Raw genomic sequence first — 16,590 nt, forward strand, 5'->3', positions numbered from 1 at the left:
GGCAGCTGAAGCAGGTGGGGCCTGTTCCCTCAGTCTCTTTCTTTGCATGATGGCACACCATCCTCCTTAAACTTTGTTCCCTACATCCATACAAATACTCAGTTTTGAGTCTAGAAATTTCCATTATTTCCACAAAACCCCACATTCTCACCACAAAGCAATGTGGAAAGCTCCTCCAACACAAGATTAAAAAATAACTGGCTCAGAGATCCAAGTGCACAAATTCACTATGTGGTATGACAGATACACATGAAGTGTTGGCCCAAAAGCTTTTAAATACAAGTGGCAACAGCTAAACACTCAAATAAGGGATTCAGTGCTCATTTCACAATTGAGAAATAGACTTGAGAAGCACCTCAGATGCAATTTACTTGTGGATGTTTATGTCAAAAGACTGGTTCTTCCTGGAAGGCGTGGATGGCACTTGCCCTGGGATTACCTTCATGCTTTTGTTTTCTTGGCAAAAATAAGAAGGGAAGGAAAAAAAACAAACGTCTTTTTATTTTATTTTCTCACTTTTGGAAAGCATTTTACACAGGTTTGGATCTTGGGAATAACTTGGAATCAGTAGAAAAAACTTACTGAACAGTTTTTGTCTTTACAATAGAAACTTTTCAGGAGTCAAAATGGAGACTAAAAAAATACATGCAAAACATACTCCTTTCAAAACACAACTGGAAACAAAGCACCAAACTACACAAATATGCAGAATGAAACAGCATTGAACACCACAGAAGTTGTCTTCATAAAAGGTGTAAAAGTCACCTAATTCACTAGGCACTGTCACTTGGTTAAACAGAAGAGACAATAAAAAAATATTGTCCACAAACTTGCAATTTCAACTCAAAGGCTGTAGCTAGAAATTCCTCTATGTGTCATGCTTTAATAGCGACCTGAAAGACAAAAACCCAACAGTCAGACTTCATGGATTGAGAGATTTCTGGCTAAATCCACTGCCTCTCCTCAAACTTGCATCAGATCTGAGCTGATGGCCTAGAGGTAAGCAAACTCCCAAACTCCTGTTTTAACAGTTCTGGAGGAAGAAACAGGATCTTACACTCAAAACAAGGGCTGTTATCTCACTTGGTTTTCCCTAAGTATTTACTCTGCCCTCAAGGTTTCTCAATGAAGCAACAAAGGAACTATGGCTCAATAAAATATCCACACCAAAGTCCATCTTAGTGGACACAGCAGCTCAAAAGAAGTTCAAGGAATGACAAATTTACTTTTCAGACATGAACTTTGTGACTGGGCTAGGCCCAGGTACGGTAAGGCTGGAGGGACTTGGAGCAGCCTGGTCTATGGAAGGTGTTCCTGGCCCTGGCAGGGGTGGAATGGGATGAGCTTTAAGGTCCCTCCCAACCCAAAGCATTCCCTGAGGCCATGGCTACTTACGAGGGGAGTAGGACCGGGATCTGGACCGGGATCTGTAGCCCCCTCGGCTGTAGTACGGTGACGGTGACCTCCTCCTGTGACAGGGGTGACACAAACAATCCCCTGGTTAAAACCTGCACAGCTGAGTGGCACAGCTTTATGTGGGTAGCTCTAACCCCATCCTGGTCTCAGGAATGCTAACAAGCATGGGAGACCTGATCAACGTTTCTATTGGGTAACAAAGCAAAGATCTGAATTCTTTTTTTTTTGTTACCAGTATTATTTTTGACTAATACAACAAATACAAGCTCTTGCACTCACAATCTGCTTTCATGTGAATTTAGTTTGAAGCCAGGAGCATCCCACACAAGCAGGATAAGCCAAATCCACCTTCACTTTTAATCTGAATTACTTGTCCAAGGTGAAGATGTCCTTGACTTACAGCCAGTGCTACAGCCAGGCACCCCCAAATCCAACCCAAGCACTCCCAGGTTTTGTGTTTCCTTGTCCAGTTCCACTAATCCAGCACACACCTGTAAAACTGATCCCTGTCCTGAACAGCTCTCCAGCCTCCTCCGCCACCACCGCCTCCTCCTCTGCGAAAACAAAAGCAGAATGACTTTTAGGAATTTCAAAAATAGAAAGTTCACTGTACAAAACTCCTCCATCGAATAAGAAAATCATGTGAAGATAAGACAACATTAGTTCCTATACTGGGTGATGCTGAATTACTTAATTTAACATTGATTTTTAAACACCTATTCAAGGAAAACCCTCTTACGTATTATTTTCAAGCAGCAAGATCAACTCACTATCCAGAAGAAAAACATTTATTCCAAGGTGGAGGCAGGGAAAAACCTCCCATCCTGACATTTTAACATTTTAGAGTCACATTTAAACAAGAACTGTGATGTAACTTCTTCTGGAGAACAAAAACCAGACCATACAGCATTAACACTGAGTGGTTGGACTGGAACCTCCTCAGATTCAGATCAGCAAAACTTTACCAGGAGACTAAATCAAGTTGAAAGTCTTCCCCAGTTGTTTTTGGAGGATTGCTTTTTGAAGTTTATTCTCTTATTTACAGTTAGTTTTTCAGGCAAAATTAAACTTCCCACTGCAACAAGGAGAAACTGAAGTTTTAATAGAACAATTCCCATCTGACACTGCATTTCCCTTAGGGCATTATTTTCACACAGGGCAGGGAATGCAAAGGAATTGTTACCAATGGAATTTTTAGGGTGGGGTATGCAATGCTCCACTGCATCTTGAACAATTCCAACTCTTTCTTCCTCAGGGAAGCCCTGACAACACAGCAACACTTCTCTGTTCCTCAACCAACCCATGTCTGTAGGAGGGGAAAGTAGCACCATGACATTTTTCAAGTAGCCACAGAAGAGTCATTTGTGGCTCCATATTTCTTCACAGAATCCCAGAATGGTTTGGGTTGGGACCCTAAACACCATCCAGGGGCACACCCCTGCCACAGGCAGGGACAGCTCCCACTGGCTTTCTCCTGACCCAATAACAGCTTCTGGTAACATCCACAAACCCTATCAGAAGGAAAAGGCACCACTTAAGACTTGGGCACATTGTAACTTCAACACAGAATTCTGCAATTGCAGGAATGTTTGGTAGTGCACATAGAAAAAATCAACTCTTCTTTTTGTGTTCAACTTAAAATGGTCCCAGAAATTGTGAGGATTTTGCAGGGGACAAGGATTTTGCTAGAAAAATGCTATCACCAAAATCAATCATGATTACACACACATTCAACCTGGCAAGGGGTGTTTAAAAAGCCTTTTAATGCAGATGTCCAATTCCTTATTTTTGAGGTGCCATAATTATCAGCAGGAGCTACTGGGGACCACAGAAATTTCCCACTTTTTATCTACTACACTGTGCTCAAAATATAAATTGACACTGTAATACCAACTCAAACATTAATCTGCACTATTTCAGTGCTAACAGATGAACCTAAAGAATCTAAAATAAAGAATCTAAAATAAAACTACAAAGAACAAACTTTGTTTTTTAAAGCTTCAGTGCAGAAACATTTTGGACTAAGCTAGGCCACAGGTCAAACACCTTTAAGTATTTCTCAATCCAACCAACTTGATTTGTACTGAGCAATCATTTTGGTAGAGATGTCACAGGAAAATTCCAGAACGACATCGAGTGCAAAAATATTCTGGAATAGTTATGTAGGATGAACTGCCTAAAGCTTGCACAGGCAGATGAGAAAGCAGAGTTTAGAAAGCAGCAAAATATTGCAAATATGCTCACCTGTATGACCTGCTGTAGTAGTCACGGTCATCGTAGCCTCTGTCATAGCCTCTGTCGTAATAATCTCGTCGCCGTGAGCTGCCACTGCAGGGAGTGAAGGAAATTGCATTTACTAAGATACAGAACTTTAACTTTGTCTGTAGTCAGGTAAATTCACACTATTTAAACTAGATTGTATTATTATGTCCCATGCTTACAGCTGGAAGACTGTGAGCACTCCTGTTTTCCCATCAGTGCAGGTGGGAACAGGACTACTTAAATAACTGCTTTTTAAATGCTTGAACTTTCCTTTGTTTTCCTCAATCTTTATAAACCTCAACCTTCTGGTATCACAGGCACACAAGGAATTCCATTCTGAAGCAAGTCTTCATCCCCTTTTAACTCTGAAAAAGCTCCTGTTCTATCAACTTTGTGACTAAAAAAATCAGAAACTTGCAGTCTTAACATCACCATCAGTAAGCTGAAAGTCTTGGGAAATGAACTGGGGAATGACTTGGGAAAACAACTGACACTGCTGGCAACTTGAAGTCAAAAGTGCATGCAGTATGTGAAGACAGCACACTGCTAAGCCCTAATGCTAACTGAGCCACGCAGCTCCTTGACCAGCACTTGTTCACTCACTCTTGAAAACCTGAGCTTGCAAAGGACACGAATATTTGAAGGTACACAGGAAAACTTGACGTAATTTAGAAATTGTCAAAATGTCTTCCTGTTGACACAAGCATTACTACTGATGCTCATGTCTAGTGTTTTCAGTGTACAGCACAGCAGCCATGAATAAGGGAACACAACTTATGCATTAATGTGGAAAACCACTCAGAATCAGGTCTCAGAGGAGAAACAGGAATTTTTACAAAATAATGAATCCTATCCTGTACTGGTTGGGAAGGAAAAAACCCACCCAAACCACAGATAAAACTCACTAAGTGGGTCTTCCCATATAGATTCCAGGGGTAGGTGTGTGAGGTCTCTTTGTTATGGAAAAGTCTACCCGGATCCTTCTTCCATCCAGCTCCATTCCATTGGCACGTTCCTTTGCCTAAGGAAGGACAGAAGAGCATTAGCTGTAGGTATGAACTTTAACAACAATTTCTAACCACTGCTTTAAGTGTTAAAATGTCTTAAACACAGCTGAGTTTGGAGGCAGGTCTGAGTGTCACATCTTGCACTGAATGTACTGTGTGAGACACTCTAGGTCAGCTGAACTTCAGTGCCAGTAATCACTGAAAATGTGACTTTTAAGCCATTAAAATCCTGAAAGGAACACCACTGGGCAATTGTTTCAGTGCCTCTGACATGACTAAGAGCAATCTTTCAACATGCTGATGTAGGGAGATATAACTACTCCATCACACAACATAAAACATTTAAAGGTTAAAAGAACATCAATAAGGTATTCAAATACATCCTTCAAATTACCATAACCTTGAATAAAATATCAGAGTTACAAATAAAAAGTAAAAAACCAAAACCAATTGTGCTTTGGTTTATTTTTGTCTGGCAAGTAGCAGGACCTACATATCAAGCTGCAAACCAAAATGGAAGACTTCATGACCTGGAAAAAATGTGGAAGAGATGTGGAGAAGATGTGGAAAAAACTGGAGATTCTTTGGAGTGGAGTTTATGCAGAATGTAAGCCTTGTTCCAGCCCATAAAGGGTAGCTTTACAAGGATTGGTATGAGTGTAGGATTCTCTACTTTTTGAGAAGTGATTACAGAATTCCCAATTCATTCCGCAGCACTGGTAAGCCCAAATTCCACGATTACAAAACTCCCAAGTATTCTCCAGGCTATGAGTTTCTCCTGGCTATACCCTGTGACAGATCACACACCCCAGGAGCTCAGAGCCCAGCAAACACCTTATAAATACAAAATTAGAAGCCCACACTGTGCACCCCAACCGACCTCCTTGGCATCCTCGACGTTCTCGAAGTAGACAAAGGCGAAGCCTCGGGAGCGCCGCGACTGCTGATCGTACACGATGGAAACGTCGGCAATGGGGCCATACTTGGAGAAAACCTCCCGCAGGTCTCGTTCTGTAGTGTACAGACTCAGCCCAAACACTCCCAGACAACAGTTTGGATCAGGATTTGCCTAAAGGAAAGGACACAGATATTCAAATCAAACTGGGTTTATCTGCAGTGCAACGCGCTTCTCAAGTTGTGACTGTCAGAGCTTCAAGAAGAAAACAAACTAAGGTGGGGCTGAGATTTGGGTCATGTGAAAAACGCCAATCACTTGTTTCTTTTAAATTTTAGAAGTTTAATAGCAATAAAATGGTTACAAAAATAGTAATATAATTAGAGTAATAATAATTTGGACAATTTGAATTAGGATGAGACAACAGAGACAAAGAGTTATGGATGTCAGGATACCTTTTTCTGGGCAACACGAGCCAGAAAAAGGACACCAATTAACAAAGGATTAACCCTTAATAGCAATAGCCTGTTGCATATTCATACATGATGCATAAATTCCATTCAAAGACAGGATTCTGTCTGGTCATCCCCAACATCTTCCTCTGAATCCTAACAGCACCTTCAAGGCAGGAAGAAGTTCTTTTCTTCTGTTAAGAGGGCAATAAATTCCCTTATTCTGAAACATTTAAGTGTCCTGTGGCTGCTATCTCGCTGCGAGTCCCTTCTTTAAAAAAAATATCCTACATAGCATAGTTTCTATTTTAACATTTCTTATAACCTAAAACTATATTTAACACACTACTTAAGAGAATTAATACAGCATTACTTTCTAACACAACACATCTAATATTCATTTTAATATTTGCGAAAAGCCAATCATAACCCAGACATTTTTCACAGGTCACCTACTAATAGACAGCAATACATTAAACCTCCAGGAGCACAAGCATTTCACAAAGGCCTTTGTGTTGCTCAGGGCACAGAGCCCACGACTCATGGCTCACACACGTACCCTGTTCCCAATGTGCCGTCTGCGGGTAGACATGGGGGAATGGCTGTGGCTGTGCCGCCGCCGGTAGTCCCGACTGTACGACCTGCTCCTGGATCTCCTGTGCGAGCGCGACCGCGAGCGCGACCTGGTGTAGTGTCTGCGGGAACTCCTCCTCGACCTAGACCTGAGGGAAAGAACAGAGAGTGCTGGGCTTGTTGGGGTGTTCAATATTTTAAAAATCCAACAGGCAGTCACAAAAAGCTCAAATAATTGGTCTTCCAAAATCCTGCAGTACCACATACCTCAGGTATAATCCATTTACTCACTACTCTCAATAGATGAATCTCTCTACTCTCTGTGTGCTAAATCTTTACTATCAGATTACTGCAGATAGTCTCAGGGCATTCCTGCTGCAGTCCAGGAACTTGCACTTGATCAGTCAGCTCTTCCTTTAACAAAGCTACCTGGGTGTGACAACTTAGGGCTTAGAATATTCAGTGTTTAGGTAAAAACAAGTGGAGTGGCTTTCTTTTCACACTAATCAGTCAAATATGCTTTAACACAAAGCATGCACCACTAAGGAGGGCACTCTCTTTCTTAGTGCTGCCTTGGGTGACACTGAAATCAAATGTCCCTGGAAAAGAACTTAACACAATCTGAAGAAATCAATCCTGAGCTGGCTCATTTACCTGCTGGTATTTCAGCAGTTATTTGGCACTGTTTGTTCATGAATATTTACATGTTCTGACTCTTAAGCGCATTTATGCAACTGCTCACTAATTCTTTTTCCCCAAAAATATTTTCTTACATCATGAGCTCTGTGGACATGAGGGTCTGAAACTCTACAATTCCTTCTCCCAAAGCCTCATCCCTCCCAACACAGGCAATCCTAGAAGAAAAGCTGAGCACTCACACAGGGATACTACACCTGATCTTGGTCTGCTGATGGCTGCACTGAGTAACCTGTGCTCCACACCACTCCAAAGGAAAAACCCTCAAGGCTAAGAAGTGCAGTAAACAGTGTAAAAGTCAGTGGATCTGAGTCACAAATTCCAGATTTTCAGGCTTTCATGTCTTAAATGTCCCCTTCCTCTAATTCCACAGCAGCACCACCCCACTGGTGTGAGGGAAGCTCTGAACCTGAACTGCTTTAACTCCTGAGCATTTAACAGCTTCTTCCAAGATTTCTCACCAAGTGTCACCAGGCAGCCAAACTGTTCAATCTAGTTCCTCAAAAAACACCTCCAACCCCATCAGGAGAGAGTCAGAGAAGCTCAACTTAAAATGCATATTCATGTTCAGGAGAAATTAATTCAGCATGTCCCATTACAGCACTTCTCATTATGTATTTATAAAGAAAACATTATTTTTGGCAACAAAATAAAAAAAAAATAGAGAACTTCCCTGAAGCTGGGAAAACAGTAAAAAAAGAGAGAAAGAATATAAAAAAAAAAAGAAGCTCCACACATGCACACAGCCACATTTTAGACATTGATATAGGAAAAAAAAAATTAAGGCAAACAGAACTGATATTTCAGGTACCAGAATGGTATCAGCCAAAGATAGGAACGACAAACATCAATAAAAGTGATTTTAAAATCAAGTATATCCACACGCCAACTGATAAAAACACCAGGACACAGGTTGGTTCCCAAATCAAAGTTTAATTTATAAAGCTTGTAACTTAAAAATACATTTGCAACAGAAACTACCAAGAAATAAAAAAGTTATCACAGGGTTATTTCTCTGGGGAAAGCCAGAGTTCAAAGATCTGCCCATGACCACATCTCAACGTGTGACAGCACTGAACAGAGATTAAAGTAGGTTGTTTCTAAATATGTGCCTCGACACAATTCTGTCCAAATCTACTAATCAACACTAACTCTGGCACATAATTCCATTATTTCCAGCCAGAGGCACCTTCAAGATAGCTGTTAAATGCTCAGGAAGCTGTGGTAGTTATAAATTTCTACTGTTTGGTCATCAAAAAGTAAAAGCCAGTTGCCAGGGTATTATTTAAACACTGTTTATAGCAAAAGTAAGATGTGCCAGGTGTCTCATAAATTCTACATCTTCTATTTGCTTCCTCAGAATTGTGTACCATCTGTGACTGTATTTTCACTCAGTGTTGTGGTTATTCTGTAAGTGGGAAATATTTTAAGGAGTATGGAATCCCAGGAGTCATATGGATTAAAGGGCAGGAGAATAGGCTGGGGTGTATTGTTGTTTTAATATTAAAAGGTTTCCCCAAAGGTGTTCTACAGCTTCCCTGCCCTGAGGTTTTCAAACCCCAAGTGGATAAAGCCCTGACAGCAGGGTCAGAGGCCAGAGCAGGACCTGGGGCTGGGCCCTTCCTGAGCTGCCCCAGCATCTCTCACTGCTGGCACTCCCACAGGACACTCCAATTCCACACTCATTAATGGTACTACTCTAACAAGTATTTATTCCTTTTATTCAACACATTTCTTCTTACACTACAGGGACTGCCAGGTGCATGATATGACACTTGTGACTGTGCCTGAATTAAACAAAAACCTTCATTCTTCTGCTGTCACAGCTTCCCAATCACATTCCTTCGCACAAAAGCCTTTCTGTCTGATCTTGCAAGATTTAACACACTACTTGATTATGTTTTCAACCCTGGGTGATTGCTGACAGCACAGTATCTTCCTCCAGCCTGCCCCCCAGGCTTTGGCAATTCACTGCTTGTTCACATAGAAAGTCTGTTGTGAACAGCTCACCTGAAAACCACACTGCTGAAACCTCACTTTTTTTAGCCTGAATGTCTACAAATGAGTGAATAAATTATCAACACATTAATTACTGTAGTCAGCTGTCAACTACCTACTCTTTTTAAGAGGAATTCTGACCCTGCACACAGCTTGTTTGGCAGGTGATTATCAGGAGAGGTAATACAGTGCAATAGGCACATGGATATTTGTGCTGCCACATAACAAATACAATAAGCAAGTTCTCCACAACCTTTCTGGAAGAGCTTGCAGAGCTGTCTAATATTCAAAGCTTCCTACCCTGCTAATTTTCAAGTTAAATCAACGTATTTAAAATGTCAGACTGTGAAATTCCCATTTATCTCTACTGCTTCTTTCCACTATTCCAGGAACATCACTGCTTCCAGTGAAGAAATGTAATACAGGAATGTGGCTTAAAATGGGAAATCTGTTGATGCACAAAAAACTAAGATCTAAACTCCAGGCTCAGACACAATTTAGTACACCAAGAGATAAAAGGCAGGCACTTCCAAAATGTATCAGCAAGGATACAAAGCTCCATAGCTATTTAACTATTGGAAGAAGCAGCAGAAACATCTGAATTGATATAATTTGGCTTTCCCAATCCTGAAACCATGCATGCCCCTTTGCAGTCCATGTCCACAGAAGAGTCACTAACACTGGGAACAGAACTGGCTAAGCTGGGCCACCTCTGACAATCATCTGACTTGTGAGGAGGAGGAAGAGGTAAAAGAAGCAAACTCACCTGGATTCAGACCTGGATCTAGATTTTGACCTGGAGCGCCTGGAATCCTCCTTAGAGCGAGATCTCGCAGGGGTGTGCCTCCCCGACTTGCCAGACCCATGAGCACTTCCGCTTCTGGAAGCAGAACGGGATTCCTGCACGCAGATATTGAAAGCCTAATTTGTACACAATTCCTTGTTCACCTAGGGGCTGTAAACAAGCTCCAGTGAAATCAATGGTAAATATTCATAGCTATGTGTCCGGGCAGTCGGCATTAGCACTGCCTAGATTTTTAAGGAGGTTTTATTTTTATTTTTTTTTTCCCTGGTAGACACTTCTTTACCCTGCATGTACTTTTGCTATTAAACAGATAATGCATGCATGTTTAGCAAAATATACAGGGACACATAAACAGACTAGTAATTACTTAGCGTAGTGCTTTCAGATTCCAGATTACTTCTTATCTTAACTTCATTTTTATTCCTTTTCTTCATTCTTCCGTTTCAAATTCTGACTTCTTTCATCTTCCCCACTTCACACAAATTGCTCAATATTCTACAAGTGGGACTTCTGGTCTGATAATTAGCATGCATTCACTTTCTTTTTTTTCAAATTTCAGCTTCACTTATTCCTGAGCTTCAAATAATTCTCATTTATAAAACTTGTCAAATGGCGACTTCCGCATTTTCCTTCTTCAACATTAACCTTAATAGAAAAAGAACAGGATGAAGAATATTTAAGAACTCCAGGATAAAATCTAGTGCCAAAACTGAAACTAGAAAAAAAAAAGTGTTGTGGACTTTTACTATAAATGCAGTTCAAGAATTGAATCTACCAAAGCCCTATAATTTTATCAACAGGTTCAGTCAACTCAGTTTAACTTAACCCTAAGTAGCTGAATTTGCTATTTATGCCTGTATTTAACAGTAAGTGCAACTGGATCAACTGAGTACCTACTAAGGAATTGTAGCATCAGCAAACTCCAAATAATTTGCACTATCAGCCACACACTGAGACAAAATCACCAAGGAGTGACTCCAGTGAGGTCCTGCTGCGGCCACTGCTGGATGTGCAGAAAGCACAGCATTGGTCATTCCATGAACTCCAATTATCTGAATTTTGGGCCCCTCCTGCAGTTTGGCAGCCCTGGTGTGAAGGTTTAGGAGCACACACCCCCAGCTGCCTGCACAAGCGGCATTACATGTGCAGGCTTTGTGTTTCCACAGAAATCTGCATTCCCCACTGACCAGAACTGCACTGGAGCCCCACACTCAAACTGCTCTGGACTAACACCCCACCTGCTCTGTTATATGTTGGCAATCTCTTCTGGCAGTGACATGACCTAATTAGCAGTTTCAACTTATGTATTTTTATTTTAAAATCAGTAAAATGCTTGGTTTTAGTCATACGCCTTTAATACCTGAACACGCTAGTAGAAAATATTCTTCATTTCAAGGTATTAGAGAAAACTTAAAATTCAGCAGAATTGTACTTCTTTCTAAAAACAAGCCTTAATTTAGTGTAAATTCTGATGAAGCTCACCAATGACACTGGGTACCATTTTTTTCAAAAATCCCGTTTTAGTTTTCTAACACCTCTTAAACCTGAACACTAACTTAATGGGAATCCTGTAGCAAGCATTCAGAAATTCATTTGCTAACAAAGAAATTTACACACTTCAATCACTTCCATACAACTTCAACCAAATGTTACCATTTTACAATTCCCTTCCATACAGGGGAAAGAAACACGATGCACAGGACAAAGCAGGTTTGCAATTAATCCCAAGAGCAACAGAAATAGCACAGAGTTGGCCGAGGCTGTATTCCTCATACAGATGTTTAATGTTTTGTTTTAAACTACAGTTTTCCCATGTACTAACACTGCAAAGGGCAGGGGGAGTGTTTAGGAGCAATTTAAGTTACAATTAACTAATTTAATCTAAATCCATTAGTAACTTCCAAAAGAAAACACTCCACAGAGATGAGTTCTGAGTTAATACATTAATTTTGCCATAAGAAGTCTTAGCTCTTTAACAAAGTTAGAGAAAGCAAGATTGAAGAAGGATTAAAACCCAAACCAAGGCTGCTTTTCACCTGAGAAAAAATAATTCCATTCACAAAAGACAATCTGGGCTAAACACAAGGAGTTGTATCCAAGTACAGGTGGAGACCAGAAAGAAAAGGAGAAATGCAGGATTGGAGGGAAGCAGTTGGGAGGATTTTGCCCACAAACACACACCAAACCCTTTTTCAGAGCATTGAAAAGTCAAAAAGCTTTGAAAAAATGAGTAGAGAACAGGCAAATCTTCATATATTTGGTACATTTTTCAGGCAGTCTTTGCTGTACTATGCTAAGGTTGATATGGAATTTGGACACTGAGATGCTGAGCAGAAACTTGGGAAGAAAATGTCTAAGACAAATATCTACCAAAATAAAAACAGTTTAACAGCTGGCCTATTTTCACTCAACTCCTTTGCATTTCAAATTTTCCAGTCTTTAAAAATCCACTTTTTTTCCCAGATCATCCTTCAATCCACCCATTTTACAGGATTATTGCACTTCTTTATTCCAGCCTTAAAGGAATTCAATGCACCTCACCTGCTCTGGACAGCACCAGGACTGGTAATAAGCCCAAAATTACCAAGTTGTCCCTGTTTCACCCCAAGTCCCAGGAAATCCTCCCGATCCAAAACTCCAAGTACCAGGGGCCTGCAGCATTGCAAATTTATTTTACACCCTTGAGGGCTCACATCAGTCACTCCCACAGCTTGTTTCTTGCATCCTTTTTGGTTGTTCTTTATATTTGCTTTTCCTACTCTTTGCTCTTTCACTCTGTGAGTTTTAAGTTATTGAAAAATGCCCAAGTGTGCTCCTGGCATGACATGGGGAAGAGGGAACAAACAATTTTCTTACTCTGCCTATATTCCAGCACTGCTGGTCAGCACATCCAGACTTTTATTCACTAAACAATAACCATTTTTTCCCCCTAACCATGTCAAGTTGAATTTAACCTCCCTCCCCACATCCCCTGGTCTTTATCAACAGCTCTTCCCCTTCATCAGGCACTTCTGGAATTCACGTGGAAGCCCTGAAGCTTGTGGATTCCAAATGGTTCATTCCAGACCTTGAGCCCATTCAAACCGAGTGCTGGGGTGATTTTATCAGCTCTAAGCACATTCCCAAAGAGCCCTGCAGCCATGGACTCTGAGCAGGGAATGTCCCAGAGCAGGATTATTTGGGGGGCAGTAGGTGGGAAAGGTTTCCATGGACAGAAGCAGTAGATGATGGCCACAGTTCTTTGCACTTCTGAGATCCAGGTTTTCCTCACAGGAATCAGTTACAGATTTCAGTCAGTAATGTAAGATACAGAGAAATAAAAGTATTAAGGTTTTATAATCATATATTCCTATGAAATAATGTATTTCCACTTGTTTTCCTAAGAAAAGGTGCAGCCTCACATGACACTATCAGACCTGCAACCTCTTTATTCAAGGTGTCACTGTGCTGACTGCACATTCCCCAACCTCTCCCTGATGGAAGTTGCCTCCCTTCCCCTGAGGAACACGAGATCACTGCAGGGAGAGCAGAAACATCCCCTTCCACAGGTTTCCAAACTCCACACAGAAAGAACAGTGTGTTCTCAAAAATCAGGCCACAGCTTCCTCCCACCACCTGTGCCACCGGCTCTGTGAGCTCCTCCAGTGCCCAGGCTGGAAGGAAATTAATCCACCAGCAAAACCCAAATTATCTTCAACAGGTTTGGGCACTGAATGAGCTCCAGCCGGTGAGGGAGGAACACAGGGCACGGTCCATCCCTGGGGTGGCACTGAGTGATCAGCTCATCTCTAATCTCAAACTGCTTCCTCAGACCTCCTCACACAGTTTAGTAATAAAAACCACTCTTTCTTGAAAATACATGTATTAAATACCTTGTAAGTAATCTGCAAACTGAGCTTTTATACATAAAAAACGCCCAACCCTGACTTGCATATTAAACAGTTTCTGACCACATACCAAGCCATTACTACAATTAACTAATTCACAGGGCAGGATTCATTAATTTGGCCTTTAACCCATCTTCTTCCAAACCTTCCATGCCTAAATTCCATGTGTTTCAGTGAGAACAACTTCAGTGAAAACAAAATTAAGTTGGAAAACCATGACATTGCAACACAACGACAGCATCTCAAGTATATTCCAGTATTTAACAATTTACAGTTTCTTCAGTTCATCTCCCCATGGAGCAAAAGCTGTGAAAGAGAACTCAAGTGAGGATTTTTTCACCTTCTTATCTTTCCTCTCCCTTTTATAAACACCACAATCCAGAGTAAATTCGTGCTGCTGCTTAAACAAGTCCCATCCCTGGCAAAAGCACCTGGAATTTCTTCATCCCCAAAGCTGCCATGAGGGCTCAATCAAGTCAGGCCTGCAAACCAATGCAGCTGGAAATGGAGTAAAACAAGATCCAGCTGACTGAATTCCCAGATCTGACTGCCTAAGGAACACCAATAAAGGAGAGAGCTCAATTCCTGCTGGCAGCCTGCACCTGGGACAGTTTAAGACAGCTGCAATCATATTCCAGATTATTTATCCAAACACTAACTCAAGTCTGCAGAGACTCCAGCTTGGAAAAGCACAAAAGCCATTGACTCAGTAAAACATAAGCCTTTAGTAAGCAAAAAAAATCCATAAATAACACAGGCAAGAGCAGAAGGAAAACCAATCCCTGCTCCAGTCTGGAATAGCAGGTGTGCAGCTCTATGGTTTCACCTTTACAGACATGTCCATTTCAAACAACTTACCTATTTAAAGGTCACTAAAGTTCACACATAATTCATTCTAGGCACTGGCAAAGACTGCCTACAAATGCTTTCATACTTTTTTTATATTAAAAATATATTCTGCACAATTGTTTCACACAAAGAAACTTTGCTATAGACGCTTTATTATTTCCACTGTTTCTGACTGAAAAGATAATGCAGGTTATCCTAGCAAATTTTATTAAGACTACACTGGCTTCCAGTTTGACCTTCACAACAATTAAACCATCTTTTAAAAAAACTAACGCACAAATAATTCACCCTGAGCAAAAAACACCCCCTCACTAAAAAAACTTCTGAGTGAATGAAGATACCAATGAAAACCCAGGTGCAAGCACGAGCCTATTCCTTAATCCCTGTCTTTCACCATTCATTCCCATTTTTAGCTCCCTAGAGACCAATTTTTTCTATTTTTACCTACCTTGAAGTAGAAACACTTAGACATAACAGCTTCTAATAGTGAATTAATTAGACAAAACCGTATTCTAAGAAAGACATTGCTCAAAATTACTACGTTTTTTAATATTTATTGCCCTCTCTAATTTAAAACTTAGGAACTTATCACCTCCACAATTCCCTCCGATACTGCAACAAAATATTTGAATTATGCTAAAAAAATCCCCAAAACACAGTAATGACCCTAAATAAAGACATCAAAAGCTGATCCAGTACACAAAAAGCAACTACAGATGTGTATCAGAAACGTGAAGCTTAGCAAGGCATCTATTTGGACATTAATAAAAAGTCTTTTGGACAGTGAGATCTTTCCGAGGCTAGGAGCCCTGGCAGGGATCTGCTGCAGCTTTCACAAAGCCAAGGGATTGCCTCCATTAGCAAATTTAAATTAGAGGAGAGCCCAAGCCACCTGGACGCCAGGCCCGAGAAGCAGAGTTATTGTTACAGGGCAGATACAGCGAAAAGCGGTCTAAATTAAAGAGCAACTCAAGGGTGGATAGCGAGGCGGCTCTGGAGGGAGGATGATAACAGGATTCCCCGTCCGCAGGGCGGGATGGAGGGCGAGGGGCCCCTGAGGGCCCGGGGCCGCCATTTTGTCCCTCCCGGGCGCGCGGTCCCGGCCCAAGATGGCGCCGGGCGCCTCATGCGGGGAGCGGCCCCTCCGCCATCGACCCCGCAGCGCCGCCTCACCCGCCTCTCCGCTCCTGCGGAGGCTCCGCCACCCGCAAAAGGGTACACGGGGAGGACACGGGGGAACCGGCGCCACCCGAAGGCGATGGAGGGGTGTGTGGGTTTGGGAGGGAAAGGGGGGGCCCGGCCGCGCAGCGTGCTCGGGCTCCGTGTATTACCCGCTCGCCGTAGTTTTGCTCCCCGCTGTCGCTCATCGTCCCGTCCCGCTGCTCCCGACACCGCCGCCCGAACCGGACACGACCGACCCCGGCGACAGCGCCGTCCGCGCGGGAAGTGACGAGACCGCGGGGCCGCGCGCGCGCGCTCGGCAGGACACGCCCCCAGGGGCACATCCCTGAGCCGGAGGCCGAGCCCCCAAAGCCACGCCCCCAACCTTAGACCACGCCTTACAAAAGGGCCGCCCATGAGGCGAAACCACGCCCCCTACGTGGCCGCGCCCCTTCTCCCACCCCAAGCCCCTTAGCCGTCACTCGACTTGAGGCCACGCCCCTGACGTCAGCTGTGAGGCGACTGTCACGACCCCGCCCCCACTAAGCCCCGCCCCGCAGAGGCTCCGCCCCCGCCCTTTCCCCTCAGG

General features: G+C 42.3%; 1 protein-coding gene across 2 annotated transcripts; it reads right to left on the reverse strand.

Moving 5' to 3' along the window:
- Nucleotides 1–479: 479 nt before the first annotated feature.
- TRA2B (transformer 2 beta homolog) lies at nucleotides 480–16,295 on the reverse strand. Of its 2 annotated transcripts, XM_063166656.1 has the most exons (9): nucleotides 16,172–16,295; nucleotides 10,066–10,199; nucleotides 6,592–6,754; nucleotides 5,566–5,754; nucleotides 4,584–4,699; nucleotides 3,661–3,744; nucleotides 1,908–1,970; nucleotides 1,396–1,469; nucleotides 480–893 (listed from the first exon to the last, which is right to left on the reverse strand). In XM_063166656.1, the coding sequence occupies exons 1-9, from the start codon at nucleotides 16,205–16,207 to the stop codon at nucleotides 883–885; spliced, it is 870 nt and encodes a 289-aa protein (XP_063022726.1). In that variant the 5' UTR covers nucleotides 16,208–16,295; the 3' UTR covers nucleotides 480–882. The 2 variants fall into 2 exon arrangements, with proteins under 2 accessions (XP_063022726.1, XP_063022727.1); XM_063166657.1 differs by lacking the exon at nucleotides 480–893 and having other exon boundaries at nucleotides 1,388–1,469.
- Nucleotides 16,296–16,590: the final 295 nt, after the last annotated feature.

The sequence above is a fragment of the Melospiza melodia genome, chromosome 12 (assembly GCF_035770615.1).
Source record: "Melospiza melodia melodia isolate bMelMel2 chromosome 12, bMelMel2.pri, whole genome shotgun sequence".
In the NCBI taxonomy this organism is placed as follows: domain Eukaryota; kingdom Metazoa; phylum Chordata; class Aves; order Passeriformes; family Passerellidae; genus Melospiza; species Melospiza melodia.